This window comes from Protopterus annectens, chromosome 9.part0 (genome assembly GCF_019279795.1).
Source record: "Protopterus annectens isolate FY-2018-M chromosome 9.part0, PAN1.0, whole genome shotgun sequence".
In the NCBI taxonomy this organism is placed as follows: Eukaryota; Metazoa; Chordata; order Ceratodontiformes; family Protopteridae; genus Protopterus; species Protopterus annectens.
The window spans coordinates 1,855,044,265-1,855,061,241 of NC_056743.1; the positions used below are offsets into that span (position 1 = coordinate 1,855,044,265).

The following is a 16,977-nucleotide window of genomic DNA, read 5'->3' on the forward strand; positions in this document are numbered from 1 at the left end:
TAAATGGCCACATAAGCGATTTTTTTCCCAGTGGAAAAAAGTCGCTTGGCCATCGTTGGGAATTTGACCTTTCCTCCACTGTAGTGCAATCTCGGAGTTGGTATATTTAGTTAGTGGAGGTGTGGGGGGGGCAAAGCCCCACACTTTGTAGGGTGTGGCACTTTGTTTTCTTTGTTGTTGGTCAAGAGATTTTTTTCTCCTGTGAAAACATTTACTTTTGTGGCCATTCATAGTTTTGGTAGTTCGATGTTTATGTGTTCATGAAAGGGCATTCAATGAATAGCCTTTTCAATAAAGTAATATAGACCCCAGGCTTAGTATATGTAAGTCCATTTATTTGTCCCTTCAGTTTCTGTATGGCAGGACTCACTGTAGTGGTCCCGACATTTCAAACGGTTACCTATACATATATGTGCTAAAAATGTAGGGTAAAAAGGGCAGCTAATATGGCATTGCTACGAGACAAAGCTACACTTATCCAGTGAAACGTTATATTTGCAATAAAGCAAAAGGAATACAGTTAACCGACATGAGAGATAATGAAAAAATATGCTGCCTTGAATAGTTTTGAAAAACCTAACTTATATTTTTATTGTGTTTCTTCTGCTTTCTTCAAAGACCATTATTTATGTTGTCTAAGTACATGCAAGTTAGCTACATATTTCATTTTGAGTTTTAGAAACACCGTCAAAGCTTGCTGTATACTTCTTTGTATTTATTTCTACTTATTTTCACTGCTTAGACAAGACTTGCTATTAGAAAAACCTTTATGACAGTCAAAAACATGAGTTGTAGCTGTTTGACCTTATCTATGGCATCTGAGAAGCCCATGATTTAATACATTTAATTGTAAATGGTTGTAGTGGAACCTGTGACCTCTGTTGAAGTCTTACTGATGTGCCCATTTAGTTACTGAAAGCTTGTTATATGGGTAGTAAAATCTGTTTGAATGTTTCTGCAGAAATGTCATAGGATTGTGACCTTCCTCATTTTCATATATGTTGAAAACTGTGGTGCCATTCCACATATTTAGTTTTACCATATATTATCCTGTTACTAGACCAGTAGTTTTCAGCATTTATGTCTTGATAGAACCCTTTTAAAGCCTTAGATTCTGTCTCAGAAACACTGCACGTTCCACCTGTTGTAACCATGTAATTTTAAAATATTTCAATACTTATGAATTATGTAGTAGTAAGTAAAGCAAAAACACTATAAAAAACAAGACATTGGGATAATAATTTAATAGTTCTGTTAATAAAATTAATTAAAACATATTAAGTTATTTTGAATTTTCCAAGTGAACGAATCAAATTTACAAAATCTTTGTACTCATTCCACTGATAATGCAAAATTTATGAGTAACGGTTTTTACACAATTACTGAAGCTGCAGACGAATCAACAGATACATTGTCTTCTTTCAGCAACAGAAGCTACTTTTGTTTTTAATGATAATGGGAATTTTGGGGATCCCCTGTCAGATACTAGGGAAACCCCACAGTTGTATGTAACCTTGGTTGAAAATCAGTGCTTTGAGCAGAAGACTGTTCTGTATGATTCACTTATTAGTGCCAGATATTCTGTTATTTATATTTCAAACCTTTTCATTGACATCATACCTGTGCAGTATTAAATATCTCTTAGTGAAACATTGTCAACGATTCCTTGCTTTTCACCAGTTCCTCAAGAAAAAGGTCTTCTGAGAGATTAGAGCCTAAAATTCATGTTTTGTTTTTATTTTTGTCACCCTTACTCGACATGATTTGCCAAGACAAAATGTCAGTACTGCTGTTTGTAGGTGTGTGTTTTGGGGCACAAATCTTAGAAGTGGATTGTGAGGAGTCCAACAGTGAGACATGATGCATTTCCACTGATACTCTTCAGTACCCATCAGTTACATTTTGTGTTACTTTGCCTTATGCCAAACAATAATAGTAGTGACCAGAAGAAACAGCAAGAACTATTGACCACTAATAATCGATTATCAAGATGTATAACACACTTTCATAAGTAAGCTGGCATTGCATTAAATGCTATACCAGAAATTAGATTTTATCTTTTGCCACAATGCTTGTTATGTCCTCTGTTCCTCTAAAACATATTGTGATACCGCTGTGCTTGTCTATCACTTGATGGTCTTGATATCTGCATAGGTGACATTTTCCTGTTCCTGCTTGAAATTGTCTTGTGTATGCTCTTTTGCATCTGTGTGAGCAGTATTTCCTGGCTGTGAAATACCTTCATTTAACATCACCGTTGCATATGTAATATTTTCATTTTTCTGATCCTAAATAAAGAAGTAAACATGCAAAAAAGAATAGATGAAACAAACCATCATTGATTACTTTTTATTTATGAAAAGCAGTATGTTTCTAAAACTGGTTATGGCATGAAATAGAAAAAGAACATTATTGAACACATAGTTTAATTTCAAAAAAGCAACTGCATTGGAAAACGATTTGTAAAACTGCTTTTGAAATGAGCTAAATTATTTTTCCTTAAAACACAAGAACATGAAATGCAGATGAGAAATCACCAAGCAATTGGTTTAAACAACCAAAAATATTATAGCAATATCAGGAAACACACATATCAACTTCTGTACAAAGTATTCTGTAGCATTCTAGAATAAAAGATTCAACCAAAAATAAAACCAAATCCATGTCTAAACTCGTATTTGTCCATAACCTAAGTTTGAAAGCAAGTTTGTGCAGCTGTGACTTCACTCTCTAGGAATCAGTTTCCAGTGTTGAAGAATGATGCCACCATTGTGAGTGAAACATTCTGCATCCGTAAAAATTCTGTGTTAGACATAATGTTATCACTTGTCCCCAGCCACAACAACTAAAGCGCTTACTGAGCTACTCCTGAGTGTTTATAGCTTAAAGCACATTTAATACATGATATTAAAACAAACCACAAGGGTTGAACTTTGAGACATTCCCAAATGAGAGAAAGTGATCAGCATTTGGTATAGAGCAACACTAACAAATGGCAACAGTTAAAGCCCCTAACGTCAGTGATTGACCTGGGGAGATCTACCAACAATGCACCGATTTTGCAAAAACAGAACTAGCCAGGGGTGGGAGCTTGGGGTTATAAAGAGTGCATAACAGTTTTCCCCAAGCTCCTCAGAGAATTCCTGTTTCAGGTATGTTACCCCAGAAACTAACTTCCATCTGGACAACATAATGGTTAAGGTTTTTACCTCACAGACACATGGTAAAAGATTTGATTCTCACCTTTGGTCACTGATTGGTTATTGGTTAGACATATAAGTGATCTAGAAGGACCAAAGCAATCTTTGTTAACAATAGGTTATGAAAATAGAAATTGATTTTTACATGCAAAATGTATATGTCTATATTTATATATATATTTTGATTGCCAAATGAACTAAGGTTGATATATTTCCAGCCATGTAGTATATTGTCTTGGATAAAAATCACAGACTTAATAATCTACTTAATAATTTGGTTAAATAAGAGGTACCACATCATTATATAATTTTATTTAAAGTACATAAGGGTTATATATTATTATGACAGCTACTAAGTAGGGCAGGACCAGCTCGAATGTCACACTGATGGGGCAAGGGATGTGAATTTAACATGTGTACCAATAACACTTTGTTTCACAGCACAATAAACCACTTCCATGCCTGATAAAATTTATATATATATATATATATATATATATATATATATATATTTAGAAAGCTTGTGAGGAAATTATTACTCTATTTTTGTTTTACTTGGATCGTTTGTCTGTGTACTTAATAAAGGATTTTCGACTGGAAATAGACTGCCTGTCTTGCTTGGATTACTTTCGAATAGTTAGTAATGATGTACAATTATATATTTTCTATTATTACTTTTTGTTTTGTTTTGACTTAAGACAAGTTTATATTCGCTACTTCTACTACTATTGTCTGATCTGATTAATATACAGTGATTAACTAGAAATATATGGACTGAAAATCTTCCACACAGAGTAGTTTCTTACACTGTTTTGTACATATAATAGTCTGCAGACTGATTGCCTAGTATTTCATCTATCCAATATTTGTAATGGGGGTTGGCATAATGTTTAAGGTGTTTAACTCCACAATAGACGGTACAGAGTTTGAGTCTTACTGGCCCCATGTCCCTTACAACTATTGATAAGAAAAGTGCTATCCTAACACCTCCCTACAAGTCTTTAGTTACCTCCCTGCTAACATGCTCCCTATATACAGGTGCCCATGTTACTCAGGACATAAATGGTTCGGGGTCTGTGGATAGGCTTGTAAGGGCCTTAGTGGTTATTAGCTTAGTAACACTTATGAACATATCTAATCAACTGACAACCCCACCTAAACGTGAACCTTACCAAAACCTCAGCTAGTCTCCAGCTCTACTGGGATAATTCTACTCATTATAAGAAACAAGTTGTCTGATGGGTCCCTCCACATACTGAGACTGGCACTGGGCAACATTACCCATTGTTGCCTTAACCTGGAAATATTACCACTATTTCACCTGAGTCTTAGGAAAACTTTCATTTAACTCAACAAAATATAGGGAAGATTTGAGCCCACACAGATCCCTGATGAATAATATATTGACATTAATCCAATCCAGCCACCACAACTTACAATGATCACTCTTAATAAGTTAATTATTCCAAATTGGACAATGTGAAGAAATGATTGGATAAAAACACAGGAACATTTATGCACACTTCTTGAAATTGTATTAGAGAATAATGTTTTCATTTTTGAAAATGAACATTTTCTGCAAAAGGTTTGCATAGCCATGGGCACTGCCTGTGCTAATACCTATGCCAACCTGGCACTGGTTCAATGGGAGAAAATGTTCTTGTTGCATAATAATGCCTTTTCAGACAATATTATGTGGTATGTGTGTTTTGTGGATGATATGTCTTTGATTTGGCAAGGCACTCAGTCAAAACTGGAGGAATCTGTGACCTACATGCATAGTACCACCCGTTTCCTTAGATTTACCTACAATTACTCCTCTGTAGAGATACATTTCTTAGATGTGAAGGTCAGTAAAACAGAACTTAATACCTTATGTACTAGTGTATTTAGGAAACCGACTAGGAAGAACACCTTTTTGTATAAAAATAGTATGCAACCCAGGCACGTTACACGCAATGTGTTGAAAGGCCAGATTTATTGAATAATGAGGTTAACATAATGATGACTCTCAACTATGCATAGTGCTTGACTCTCTTAAGAATGATTTCTTACACAGAGGTTATAAGGGGAAAGAAATTGATGCCGGTATCACCAATGCTTGGCAAGAAAGGAAAAGGAGATGTAAGTCCCGTTATAATAAATCAGAGGCACCCCATAGTCCACAGGCGTTACCTGTTATGACTGATAGTAATTCAGAGGCACCCCAGAGTCCACAGGCGTTACCTGTTATGACTGATACTTTGAGGGTACCATTACCCTGTTTCAGTGACATTAATAATTACTGCAACATTATAAAAAAGAACTGGAATATTTTACATATGGTAGAAGAACTGAAGGGCATCCTAGATACTGCACCACACTTTACTTTTAAAAACAACAAGTCACTTAAGAAGCATTTGTGTTACAAATCACAGCATCACAATGGAACTGTTCGATCGAGCAAGAAGGGCACTTTTGCCTGCAGGTCTTGTGCAGCATGTAAGCATATACTTACAGGTTCAGTTTACATACATCCCTATGTGAATCTTAAAATTGAGTTAGACTTCTATGTTGACTGCAAAACTACCAACATTGTTTACTTTAGTAGCTGTCAGGTTTGTCATCCTTTTATATAGGCATGGGTTTTTGAAGGATAGAATTTTGGAACATTACAGGGATATTAGAAACAAAAGAGAGCCCGGTGCTTTTACACAGCACATCATTCAGCATGGCCCAGGGCATAATTTTAAGTTCTTAGTTCTGCAGGTATTGGATGTGGGAATTAGAGGGGGCGATGCTGTTAACCATACAGGAGTTGCAGAACATGAATGGATTTTACTGTTTAATGCAGGAAAACCCACCTGGTTTAAATGGGGTATCTAGCCTCAAACCTTTTCTGAAAGCACGTCCACTCAAACATTAGTTTTCATTTCTGTACACTATCATATGTATGCACATAATATTGTATATTTTCTTACTTATGTAATTTCCAGTATTTTATTTTTTAGGCTTTGCAATTTGAACTTGTGTGCAGTTTTTCCTGTGACTATACCTTTTATTCTAAATGGCTTAATTGATTTTAAAAATGCATGTGCTGTAACTTGCTACAGATCCCCCACCATGCCCCAGGATCCCCACTCCTCATTTCTTGATACACTGGAAAATATTAGGGTAGAACCCAACACCCTAATAATGGGCAATTTCAACTACCCCACCATTAACTGAGAAAACTACTCATGCCAACTCTTTTGCTCAACGTTTTCTGGAATTTATAAATTCCAACACCTTGGATCAACTTATCCACACCCCCACCAGGGGCAGTAATATCCTAGACATGCTCATTACCAACATGGGCGAATGGTGTTCCACACCAGAGGTCAATTCCTCGCTGGTCAGATCTGGCCACAAGCTAATCAGCCTAGACATCCACATCCCACCCCCCCCACCCCATTAGGGAAACCACCATAAAAATTTCTCCAAAGCCAACTTCATGCTTCTTAAGACAGAAGTGGCAAACTTCACAACACCCATGCAGATGGACCATACAAGTATGACTGCTGAATCCTACACAAATGCACTTTATAAGCACTTACACAAGTGCATGGATTGTGCTATGCCTAACAGAACCAAGATGCTATCCTCCAAAAAAAGGAAGACAATCTGGTGGTCCCTGGCCATAAACAAACTCTACAACAGAAGAAAGAAACTGTTGCAAAAAAGAATAAAATCCCATGACTGAAAGAACTCCCTGGTTAGCCTCAGTAAGAAGCTGAGATCCCTCATAATATCCTCCAAAGCTAGTTATGAAAAATGTTAGAAAAATATGTATTAACATATGTGTATAGTGCTTATTATAAGCAATTAAAGATTAACACGTTTTTATTCTATATGCAGCATTAGTTCTGTTTGAAACTGCAAACATGCTTTTCTGAAATTGTGCTTTCTGGTTCTGTTTGAAACTGCAAACATGCTTTTCTGAAATTGTGCTTTCTGACACTGCAAGATGCACTCTGACCTAGTTTGCTAGCACAGCAAAATGCATGTTTATGCCTTTGGAAATGTACTGAGAAGCAGGTGATTATCTGCTAGGTCAAGAAATTAAATAAAGAATAATAATGTTTTCTGTAGATCCATTCATTATGGACAATAAGCTCTGTTCGTGTTGATGAAAAAGTGCACAGTTGCAAGAAAGTTAGATACTAGAAACAATAGACTGCTTCAGAGATCTGTACTTGCATTGTGCTTGAATTAGCCATAGTACCTTGACTTGTAACATAACATAGAAAGAAAGTTATAACTGACCGGTGGTCGTCAAGGCCATCCTGTTTACTGAAAAATCTTTTTTAAACTTTGTAGAGTCAGCTGAAACTGTGTGAGAACAACTGTAAAGTAGCAATTATATGAAATGGTGATCTGCTACGTCAGTCGTAGTGGGCAATGTCTTGAGAGAAAGGTATATTAATTGTGACACTTCCTGATTTTAGTTAGACAAACTCTGTATCTGCATTTTTTGTCTCCTTGCGCAAGAATAAAGAAACCTGAACTGAACCTTATGCTGATTGGTCTTTGAAGTATTTTCCTTTAACAAAAACAAAATCTCCACTGATTCTAAAGACAGCCACAAAGCATTCTATAGCTATGTCAAGAATCTCAATGGCAACACTCAGATCTGCTCTGAGTTACAGCACAATGGCACTAAATATACAGAGCCAACTGATATTGCCAACATCCTGGAGATAGGTTCAGTGCTAACTTTATCCCCCCACACAACCCCTAAAGAGCCCATCTCTATACTGGAAGAATGCAAAGTTCCTGTAATCACGGCTGCACAGGTAAAAATCACACTCTCCAAAGCCAATAACACAGCATCCATGGGACCTGACAACATCCCAGGCTGGGTTCTACATGAACTACAGAATGAACTCGCACCCCACCTAAGCACCATGTTCAATCATAGCCTCACCTCAGGCTTTCTACCCACTGAATGGTGCACAGTGATGGTTATCCCACTCTACAAAGGGGGAGCCACCACGGACCCTGGGAACTACCGCCCCATTAGCCTGATGAGCCTGGTCTGCAAGGTCATGGAAAGTATCATCATGGAACTTATAAACAAAGACATTGGTAATCTCCAAACTCTGGACCCCACCCAGTTTGGGTTTGTAAAAGGCAGATCATGTCTCCTAAACCTGATTGACTTATTTGAAGCAGTCAGCAAAGCCGTAGATGAGGGTAAGGTGGTTCACACAGCCTATCTAGATCTTGCCAAGGCTTTTGACACCATCCCCCACTCTGAAATTATAGATAAACTCACTAAACTAGGTATAAATCCCCATGTCACAAGATGGGTTGCCAACTGGCTCACTGACAGAACTTACACTGTGAAAGGAGCACACTCCAAATCCGACTTCAGACCAGTGACAAGTGGAGTACCACAGGATTCAGTCCTGGGTCCTCTCCTGTTTAGTGTCTACTTTTCTGAAGTACAGGCTAACACAAAAGATCTTTGGCTAATGAAGTTCACAGATGACTGCAAACTAAGAGCCATAATTGAAACTCCTAATGATGTGGACATCCTACAAAAGGGCCTCACTGAGACAGATGCCTGGTGTCAAAGCCATGGCCTCAAGTTCAATGCCAAAAAGTGCATGGTCATCCCCTTTGGTAAAAACTCTGTACCCATGAGCTACCCAGACAGAAGCCACACCGTGAAAGTAGCAGTCTCCAAATCCGACTTCAGACCAGTGACAAGTGGACTACCACAGGGTTCAGTCCTGGGTCCACTCCTGTTTGGTATCTACTTTTCTGAAGTACATGCTAACACAGAAGGTCTTTGGCTAATGAAGTTCACAGATGACTGCAAACTCCCTTTGGTAAAAACTCTGTACCCATGAGCTACCACATAGGTGGTAGTCTAATTAGCAATGAAAGAACAAAACTGTGATAAGAGACCTTGGGACACAGGTGGACAGTAGTCTCTCCTTTGATAATCGCATCGCCACAGTAGTCAGAAAATCCTTCTATGTGGCACACGTCATCACAAAAGGTTTCTCATCCAGAAAAAAAAGAAGTCATTGTTCCCCTCTACTTGTCACTCATTAGACCCATTATAGAGTACAACGCCCCTTTTGGTATGTACCTCATAAGACATCTACAACAACTGGAAAGGCCGCAGAAATACCTCACAAAGAGGATTACTGGCCTCAAACAGATGTCCTATGTGGACCGTCTCAAAAAACTCCAACTTTTCTCTATCGCTTATTGCCTACTCAGAGGGGATCTCTGCCTAATATACAAAGCTATGTCAAACCCAGAGCTGCTGGACATGCTCTACTTAAAGAAATCCCAATCCCTCCAAGCTACATGCTCCAGGGACCTAAACCTTGTCACCACAATAAACAGAACATGCTGGAGAGATAGATTCCTGTCCCAGAGACTTCCCATACTCTGGAACAAACTACCTATCTATATCAAACAAAGCTCCTCATTAGCACTCTTCACGAAAATCGGAAATAGGAAATTCACCCTGGAGATCACCTCTGGTGCTCTGCTTGACAGGAGCACAGGAAACTAATTTTCTTGGGTGGCGAAAGCCAGGGTACCTTTTTTGGCTAGGCTTGTATAGGCCCTAGGGCCGATAGCCTAGTATCTACCTATGAACCTATGAACCTATTGGTTAGTCTCATTTTAAATTGAGTGCTGTTTCATACAGTTTTCAGTCTGATGAAGTGATGTTGTAATTGCGAAAGTGCTTACTCAACACTTTATTTTAATTTGAATAAACATTTTTCAGTACTCAGCCATGTTAGTGCTGTATTTATTATTTTTTGAATGTGAAGAAATGTCTTGTCTGAACTTAGCTTTAAACCTCATATGGGATTCAGTTCCACATTCCATCCTACCAGGGTCCTAAACCTTGAGTGCTGGATGTGACTGCTTGTGACTACCCTATGGAGTGAAAAGGAATAATTCCAGAGGCATCCAGACAGATCATGGTTTGGCTATGGCTTGGTCATGATACCAGCTCAGAAAAGATATATGCATATGCATGCAGATCAAGGAGCCCAAAATCACCGTTTTTTTTTATTCACTTATCTCTTCCATTTAACTCTATGGTGCTTACCCATCTATAAATAGTTACCAATAATGGAGTTGAATTGTCCAATAAAGTTGGAGTACATAGTATTAGGAATATGAAGAAGGAAAAAAAAACATCATCAGTAAAACATACATTTTATTTACCTGCACTTTATTAGGAAGTAAAAGACATTACTTAGAACTTTTAATCTATTTAAGGCAACCATATTATCAACCTTAGAGGTCATTTGAATATCCAGATAAGTATGCTTAGCTACCATCTTAAGGGAAATATTGTCAACATTTATGAGAGACCCATAGTCTCTTTCACTCAATGGGAACAGGACAGATTTCTGTACATTTATTTGTAACCCAGTGACTGCATCAGGTTCCTGAAAAAAAAGTACTGCTCAGGCATCTGATCTAGGGTTTGCAACCTAAATTGCACAATTTTCAGCAAACCCTAAGGTGAGAGAGAGAGATAGCTCTGCTATATGTATCCTGCTGTTTGGCAATTGATGTTTTAAGCACTGATCTGAATCACAGGCTGCAAACAAAAATAATAGCGGGATATAGGGCATCCCCGCAGAGATCTCCACTGGAATAGTGATGGGGCTATATGTAGCTACCAGATATATGCAGCCACAGCATTATTCTGGGTGATTCAGATCCCATTAAAGTATGAACTGTCACTGAATCATTTGGATGTTCTTGTACTCCTGTACTAATCTGATATTCACAAGCCAACACTGCATTTATCTCACTAGGATCACTTTTCACTACCTTCTATCTGTTACAGATAGCATTAACAGTCACTTCCTTGTGATATTTGCCACACTTGACAGCTAACATTTTGTGGGAGATGATGCCTCTAGCTGAATGAAACATTGTTGACATTTGTCAGCCACATCTTCATATAGCATTGGTCACCCCCCACTACTATTTAAATTGTGCTTCCTTGTGAGCAGTCAGGGCCACCCACTCCTCCTTTTTTGATTCCACCCACATTTATTTTAACTGACAGTATGAATAATCTATTAAGTACATTGTTGCTTAAAGATATACCAAAGGTTAGTTGTTCCAAATACCGCATCCAATTGCTGAGTCCAAAACTCACATAACTATTGTTTCATTTGAGTTACCAAATGTATCTGTTGTAGTAACAATGTGTAAAAAACCCATTTTCAGTGCTGCACCACATGGTTTTGTGGCTGCAGTCTAATGGTAGCCATAGCATGATCAGAGAGTTGCGCTGGTACAATAGACACACTGGAAATCATTACATTAACCCAGAAACCAATTGGACAAATATTTAATCTACTGGACACCCCATCTGAACCAATATAAGTAAAGTTATTTACTGCTGGATGGTAATGCGGTCATACATCAACCACATCAAGCTCCTGCATAGTATTCCTCACATTTTTAAGTAGTTGGTTAAATAGGAAAAGGCCATGATGGATGGTTATATCTGAATGGCAATCCGTCAACCTAAGCATCTAAAACATTTTAGTCATTTTAGTCACTTTCCATCAAAAGAAAACACTGTATGTGCATAAACACATTAATGGCGTGAACCATGTTATATAGGAGTCTAACATCCTCATTAGGCACCATAATAATTCACCAGTACCACCTTACAAAATTATGCACCAAGTCTCAAAACCATCCTTCTATTGAAATCATCTTTATGTTTCTTTCCTACTACCTATCTCAAGGCTTTCTTAATCAGAATGGCCTCTCCCCTTTTAGCTGATGTAGCACAGGATGCATACAATTGCCATGGCCATTTAAAAAAACTATGTGGCTACTTACTTCCTTTTGATTTTTCTTTCCTGCAATAAAATGAACTGGAATTTGCACTTCACAATATACTGCAAAGCTGTTTTATCTCTTCAAGGTGTCTACATACCCTTGGCATTCCAGCTAACCCTGATCACCTCCTTAGACCCATCCTTAAATCAAAAACTTGTAAGAATTAGTGGGGACAACATGATCTGGTCCTGGTAGCCACCTATTTTGATGTTGGCTCATGTTATGGTACATATAGTGCTTTAATAAAAAGACAGAAAAGTAGGGAGAAAAAAACAACAATATATTGTAACTTAGTTCACTGTCAGCAAGATCCAAAAAGAGAAAAAGAAAGCACCAATTAAAAATAAGATATAATGGTTACTCAGCTAGGTACACATGGAAAGAATGTATGGTATATAAGAACTCCACAGAAAAACGGTCTCATAAATGTGGAGACTATCAATCCCACCATACCACGCCTCTGAGACAATTATGCATTGGGGTGTAAAACCCATTTATGGCATTCAATCAGTTAGAACACTTGCAGCAATTACAGAATAATAGATGCACATTACTTTGTGTTTATTCACATCCATTCATACTAAGCCATGTGTCATATACAACTACACACATGGCAGACTCTATTTAGATGATAGAAAACTAATATACATCACATTTATATAATATAGCCCAATAGATAATTTAGTTATTTAGCAAAAACAGCACATCACATAATGGCAGCTTAAGATCCAAATACAGTCATGAATTTTCTGCCACAACTACTGTCATTAAACCACCTGAAATAACAGACCTATTCACTGTGAAATCCCCCCAAGAACCTTCAGTCATGATAATTTCTTTTATCTGAATTTCTGGTAATGAAAACTGCATTCCCTATGTGTCAACTGGCTGTGAAAGTTGAACTCATTAAGGGGTCAAATCAGTTGGATGTAGATACAGAGGGTTTGAATAACATGGCTTTAGCAGTTACTAGAGAATTCTGGAAGATGGGTGATCCTTCCTTGCCTTTTTTTGATTCAGGTGATTTATTTGGAGAGCTGCTGCCATAACACTAGGAGTTTGGCAGAGATATCAGCACATGAGCCCTTAGTAGCTAAGTGCCTTTCTGCTTCTTCAGGGTTTTGTAAAGTATATTGCATATTTCCTTTACTAAAACAAAGTACGGCTGCACATTGTAGTTGCATCTAGTACCTGTATTCTCTGCAGCATCATACATAATGGGCCAGTGCTTTCCTTTTATGGTATAGAAATGCACTGCAGCTGCAGTCCAGCATTTATATTGACTGCATCTATGGACAGCATGTGAAACTTGTTAAGAGTCCTGTCCCACAGTATTTGAACACCCTATCCAGTGATCTCGCCTCTCTTATGACGAAATATTTTGGTGCCAGACTTGGGCATGTGCTCGGACACATTTGCTTCCTTTTGTCCCCCTTTCCAAAGTCATGGGACTCTCATTAACAGTGTCTTCCATAGCACCATAGCTGTTTGTTCCTCGGGATTGAAACTGTTCTTTTTTAGACATGCTTTCCACACCCCCTCACCTCAGACAGATAATTTTGAGTAATAGTGCTTCCTTTATGACCTTATCCTTTATGGCCAGGCTAGGAAATATAGCCTTATTTAAAAGGTTTTCCTGTTCCCCTTGACATTGATGAAGGTAAAGGACTCAGAATGGCAGTATTCTGACCCTCCCCATAAAAAAAAAAAAAATGATTCTGACTGGCAGTGTCACATATACAAGCAAATCCTTTATTGCCAGATAGGAATGCTGGACCTGTTATAGCTGCTTATTAACCGCTCCATGACCCATCAAAAGGCAACACTTTTTTAAATGATGTTGTCTTCACATAACAGCTTAAGAAAATTGAAAACAATAACACCTGGATTAACTGAACAGTATGAAAAAGTACAATGTGACGCATTCCTGCATAGTGTTGAGGCAGAAATTATTATGGAATTTAATTTTTTTTTTACTTTCCCTGATGAGGGGGAGAAATACAAAACAGTTGTACTTAGAGGTAAAGTCAGTAATTATTGCCAGTCAGTAATGACCCTATTCATTAGAAAACTTTTCTTTATAGAAGCAGAAGTCCTTAAGAGGTTAATGATGTTTGTGTTACAAAGTTGATGAATAGAACCAAAGACTGTGCATTTGGACAGCTGAATACATAAGAGATAGGATAATATTACGGTATAAGAAATAAGGGAACAAAGGTCAGAAATTTAAGAAAAGTAGAAATAATATCATGCAAAGCTATGGAGAGCAAGAGAAAATTACCAGGTCACAAGTAAATTATTTTAATTGATGCAAATACGTGCAAGATAAAGCATAATTATGAAAATATTAGAAATAAAGCAGCTATATACTATGACAGCACTGAATGCATTATAACAGTAATGTATATAAAAAAAGAGTACCATGTAAGAATGCCTTTTTTAACAGTAGGATTTTCATGGCTATACATATGATAGCAAGCATGGTCCATTTTTTTCCTGCAAGGTCTGTTCTAGAAATGCAAAAACAAGTGTTCAAAATAATTTGCCCTTTGCTGAAGAGAATTACAAAAATGAAATATTTCTAGGTACTAGTGAAGTGAAAGGATATAATGCTGTACAGCTGAAAATCTCCACTGGTGCTGAGGAAGAGTAGAAATTAGAAATTTATTAAACCTTTAGAATATCTGATTTCCATTCTGATTAACAGAACCTGTGTTGAAGGCTACATTCCTTCACTCTGGAAAATTTCACATATCATTCCCCTGCATAAAGGTGGGATCTCAAATGAACTCTCAAACTATGGTCCCATAGCCTTACTCTCCCCCCCTAGCTAAAATCATGGAAAAATGCATCCAAAAACAACTTTTTAAACACCTGTTAAATTACAACCTACTAGCCGACTGTCAACATGGCTTCAGGCCTTTCCACAGCTCCACTTCAGCCGTCCTTTTGTTTACTGACTGCATCAACAAAAAAACGGAACAATAATATACTTACCTCTGCTCTCTTTATTGACCTTTCCAAAGCCTTTGATATGGTCAATCACCATATACTGTTAAACTTACATAAAGGTTTTGCTCTCGACTCTAGCGCTATAAAGTGGTTTGAGTCATATCTTCATAACAGACAACAGGCAGTGCTCTGGCAAAACAACTTATCCAACCTCCTACCCATTACCCTTGGAGTCTCCCAAGGCTCAATACTTGGCCCCCTTCTGTTTTCTATTTTTATTAATGATCTACATACCAGTATTTCCTCTGCAACCTGTATAAAATATGCTGATGATTCTACTTTGATTTGTTCTCCTTCATCCCCCTCCGAACTGCACTCTATCACCCGAGACTTTCCAAAATTTGAAAGATGGTTCCTAAAACAATGATTAATCTTAAGCCCCAAGAAAACCAAACTGTTACTTTTCACCCCACCCGTAAATCCTCACCACTCAACTTCTCTGTCTTGTCTAGTAATGGCACCAACATATCAACTGACCCTAGCACCAGGCTTCTCGGAGTAGAGTTTGATTCTCACATTAACAATACTATAAAATTAGTTAACAGAAAACTAGGCTCACTGTTTAGAATTAAACCATTTCTTACACCACTTGCCAGAACTTCCATTGCCCATTCCCATCTGATTTCTACCCTGCTTTACACCTCCCCTATTTACACATATTTGTCCAAAATTAACCTCACCAAACTGGCTGTCACCTACAAAAGTATTGCCATATTTGCCTCTGGCTCCACCTTTAGAACTCACCACTTCCTAAACTTAAAGCAATTGGGATGGCTTGAACTGCAAAATCTGATCTTATTTCACCAGCTCTCCTTAACCCATAAAATCCTCTACAAACTTACCAACACCCCTATACTTACTAGGATTATTACTCCTTAATGCAACCTCAAAAGCCTACGTTCTTCTAACAAACGTCTTATATCAACTTGTAAATCCATCAACTTGGCAGGCGACTCCTTGTTCTCTAACTCAATAGGAAAAGCCTGGAACTCCCTTCCTGCCAACCTCACTGCTATCTCCTATCTTCCCAGTTTCAAATCCCAACTCAAAACTCACCTTATAACTCACTGGCTCTGCCCCTGTACTAATTCTGACTAGCTTGCAATTTGCTCCTAGTGCTCTCATTTATCGTGCTTACATTCTGCTCCTAGTACTCTCATTTATCATACTTACATTCTGCTCCTAGTACTCTCATTTATCATACATGCATTCTGCTCCTAGTACTCTCATTTATCATACATGCATTCTGCTCCTAGTACTCACATTTATCATACATGCATTCTGCTCCTAGTGCTCTCATTTATCATGCTTACATTCTGCTCCTAGTACTCTCATTTATCATACATGCATTCTGCTCCTAGTACTCACATTTATCATACATGCATTCTGCTCCTAGTGCTCTCATTTATCATGCTTACATTCTGCTCCTAGTACTCTCATTTATCATACTTACATTCTGCTCCTAGTACTCTCATTTATCATACATGCATTCTGCTCCTAGTACTCTCATTTATCATACATGCATTCTGCTCCTAGTACTCACATTTATCATACATGCATTCTGCTCCTAGTGCTCTCTTTTATCATACATGCATTCTGCTCCTAGTAATCTCATTTATCATACATGCATTCTGCTCCTAGTACCCTCATTTATCATACTTACATTCTGCTCCTAGTATTCTCATTTATCATACATGCATTCTGCTGCTAGTACTCTCATTTATCGTGCTTACATTTTGGTCCTAGTGCTCTCATTTATCATGCTTACATTCTGCTCCTAGTACTCTCATTTATCATACATGCATTCTGCTCCTAGTACTCTCATTTATCATACATGCATTCTTCTCCTAGTACTCTCATTTATCGTGCTTACATTCTGGTCCTAGTGCTC

General features: G+C 37.8%; 1 protein-coding gene across 3 annotated transcripts in view; it reads right to left on the bottom strand.

Moving 5' to 3' along the window:
• Nucleotides 1-1,235: 1,235 nt before the first annotated feature.
• Nucleotides 1,236-16,977, bottom strand: part of LOC122812296 (tyrosine-protein phosphatase non-receptor type substrate 1-like) — a 247,219-nt gene continuing 231,477 nt past the window's right edge. For all 3 annotated transcript variants that reach the window (XM_044084703.1, XM_044084704.1, XM_044084705.1), the window contains one exon: nucleotides 1,236-2,288. In XM_044084703.1, the coding sequence (XP_043940638.1) occupies nucleotides 2,127-2,288 (162 nt within the window). In that variant the 3' untranslated portion in view covers nucleotides 1,236-2,126. The remainder of the gene's footprint in view (nucleotides 2,289-16,977) is intronic.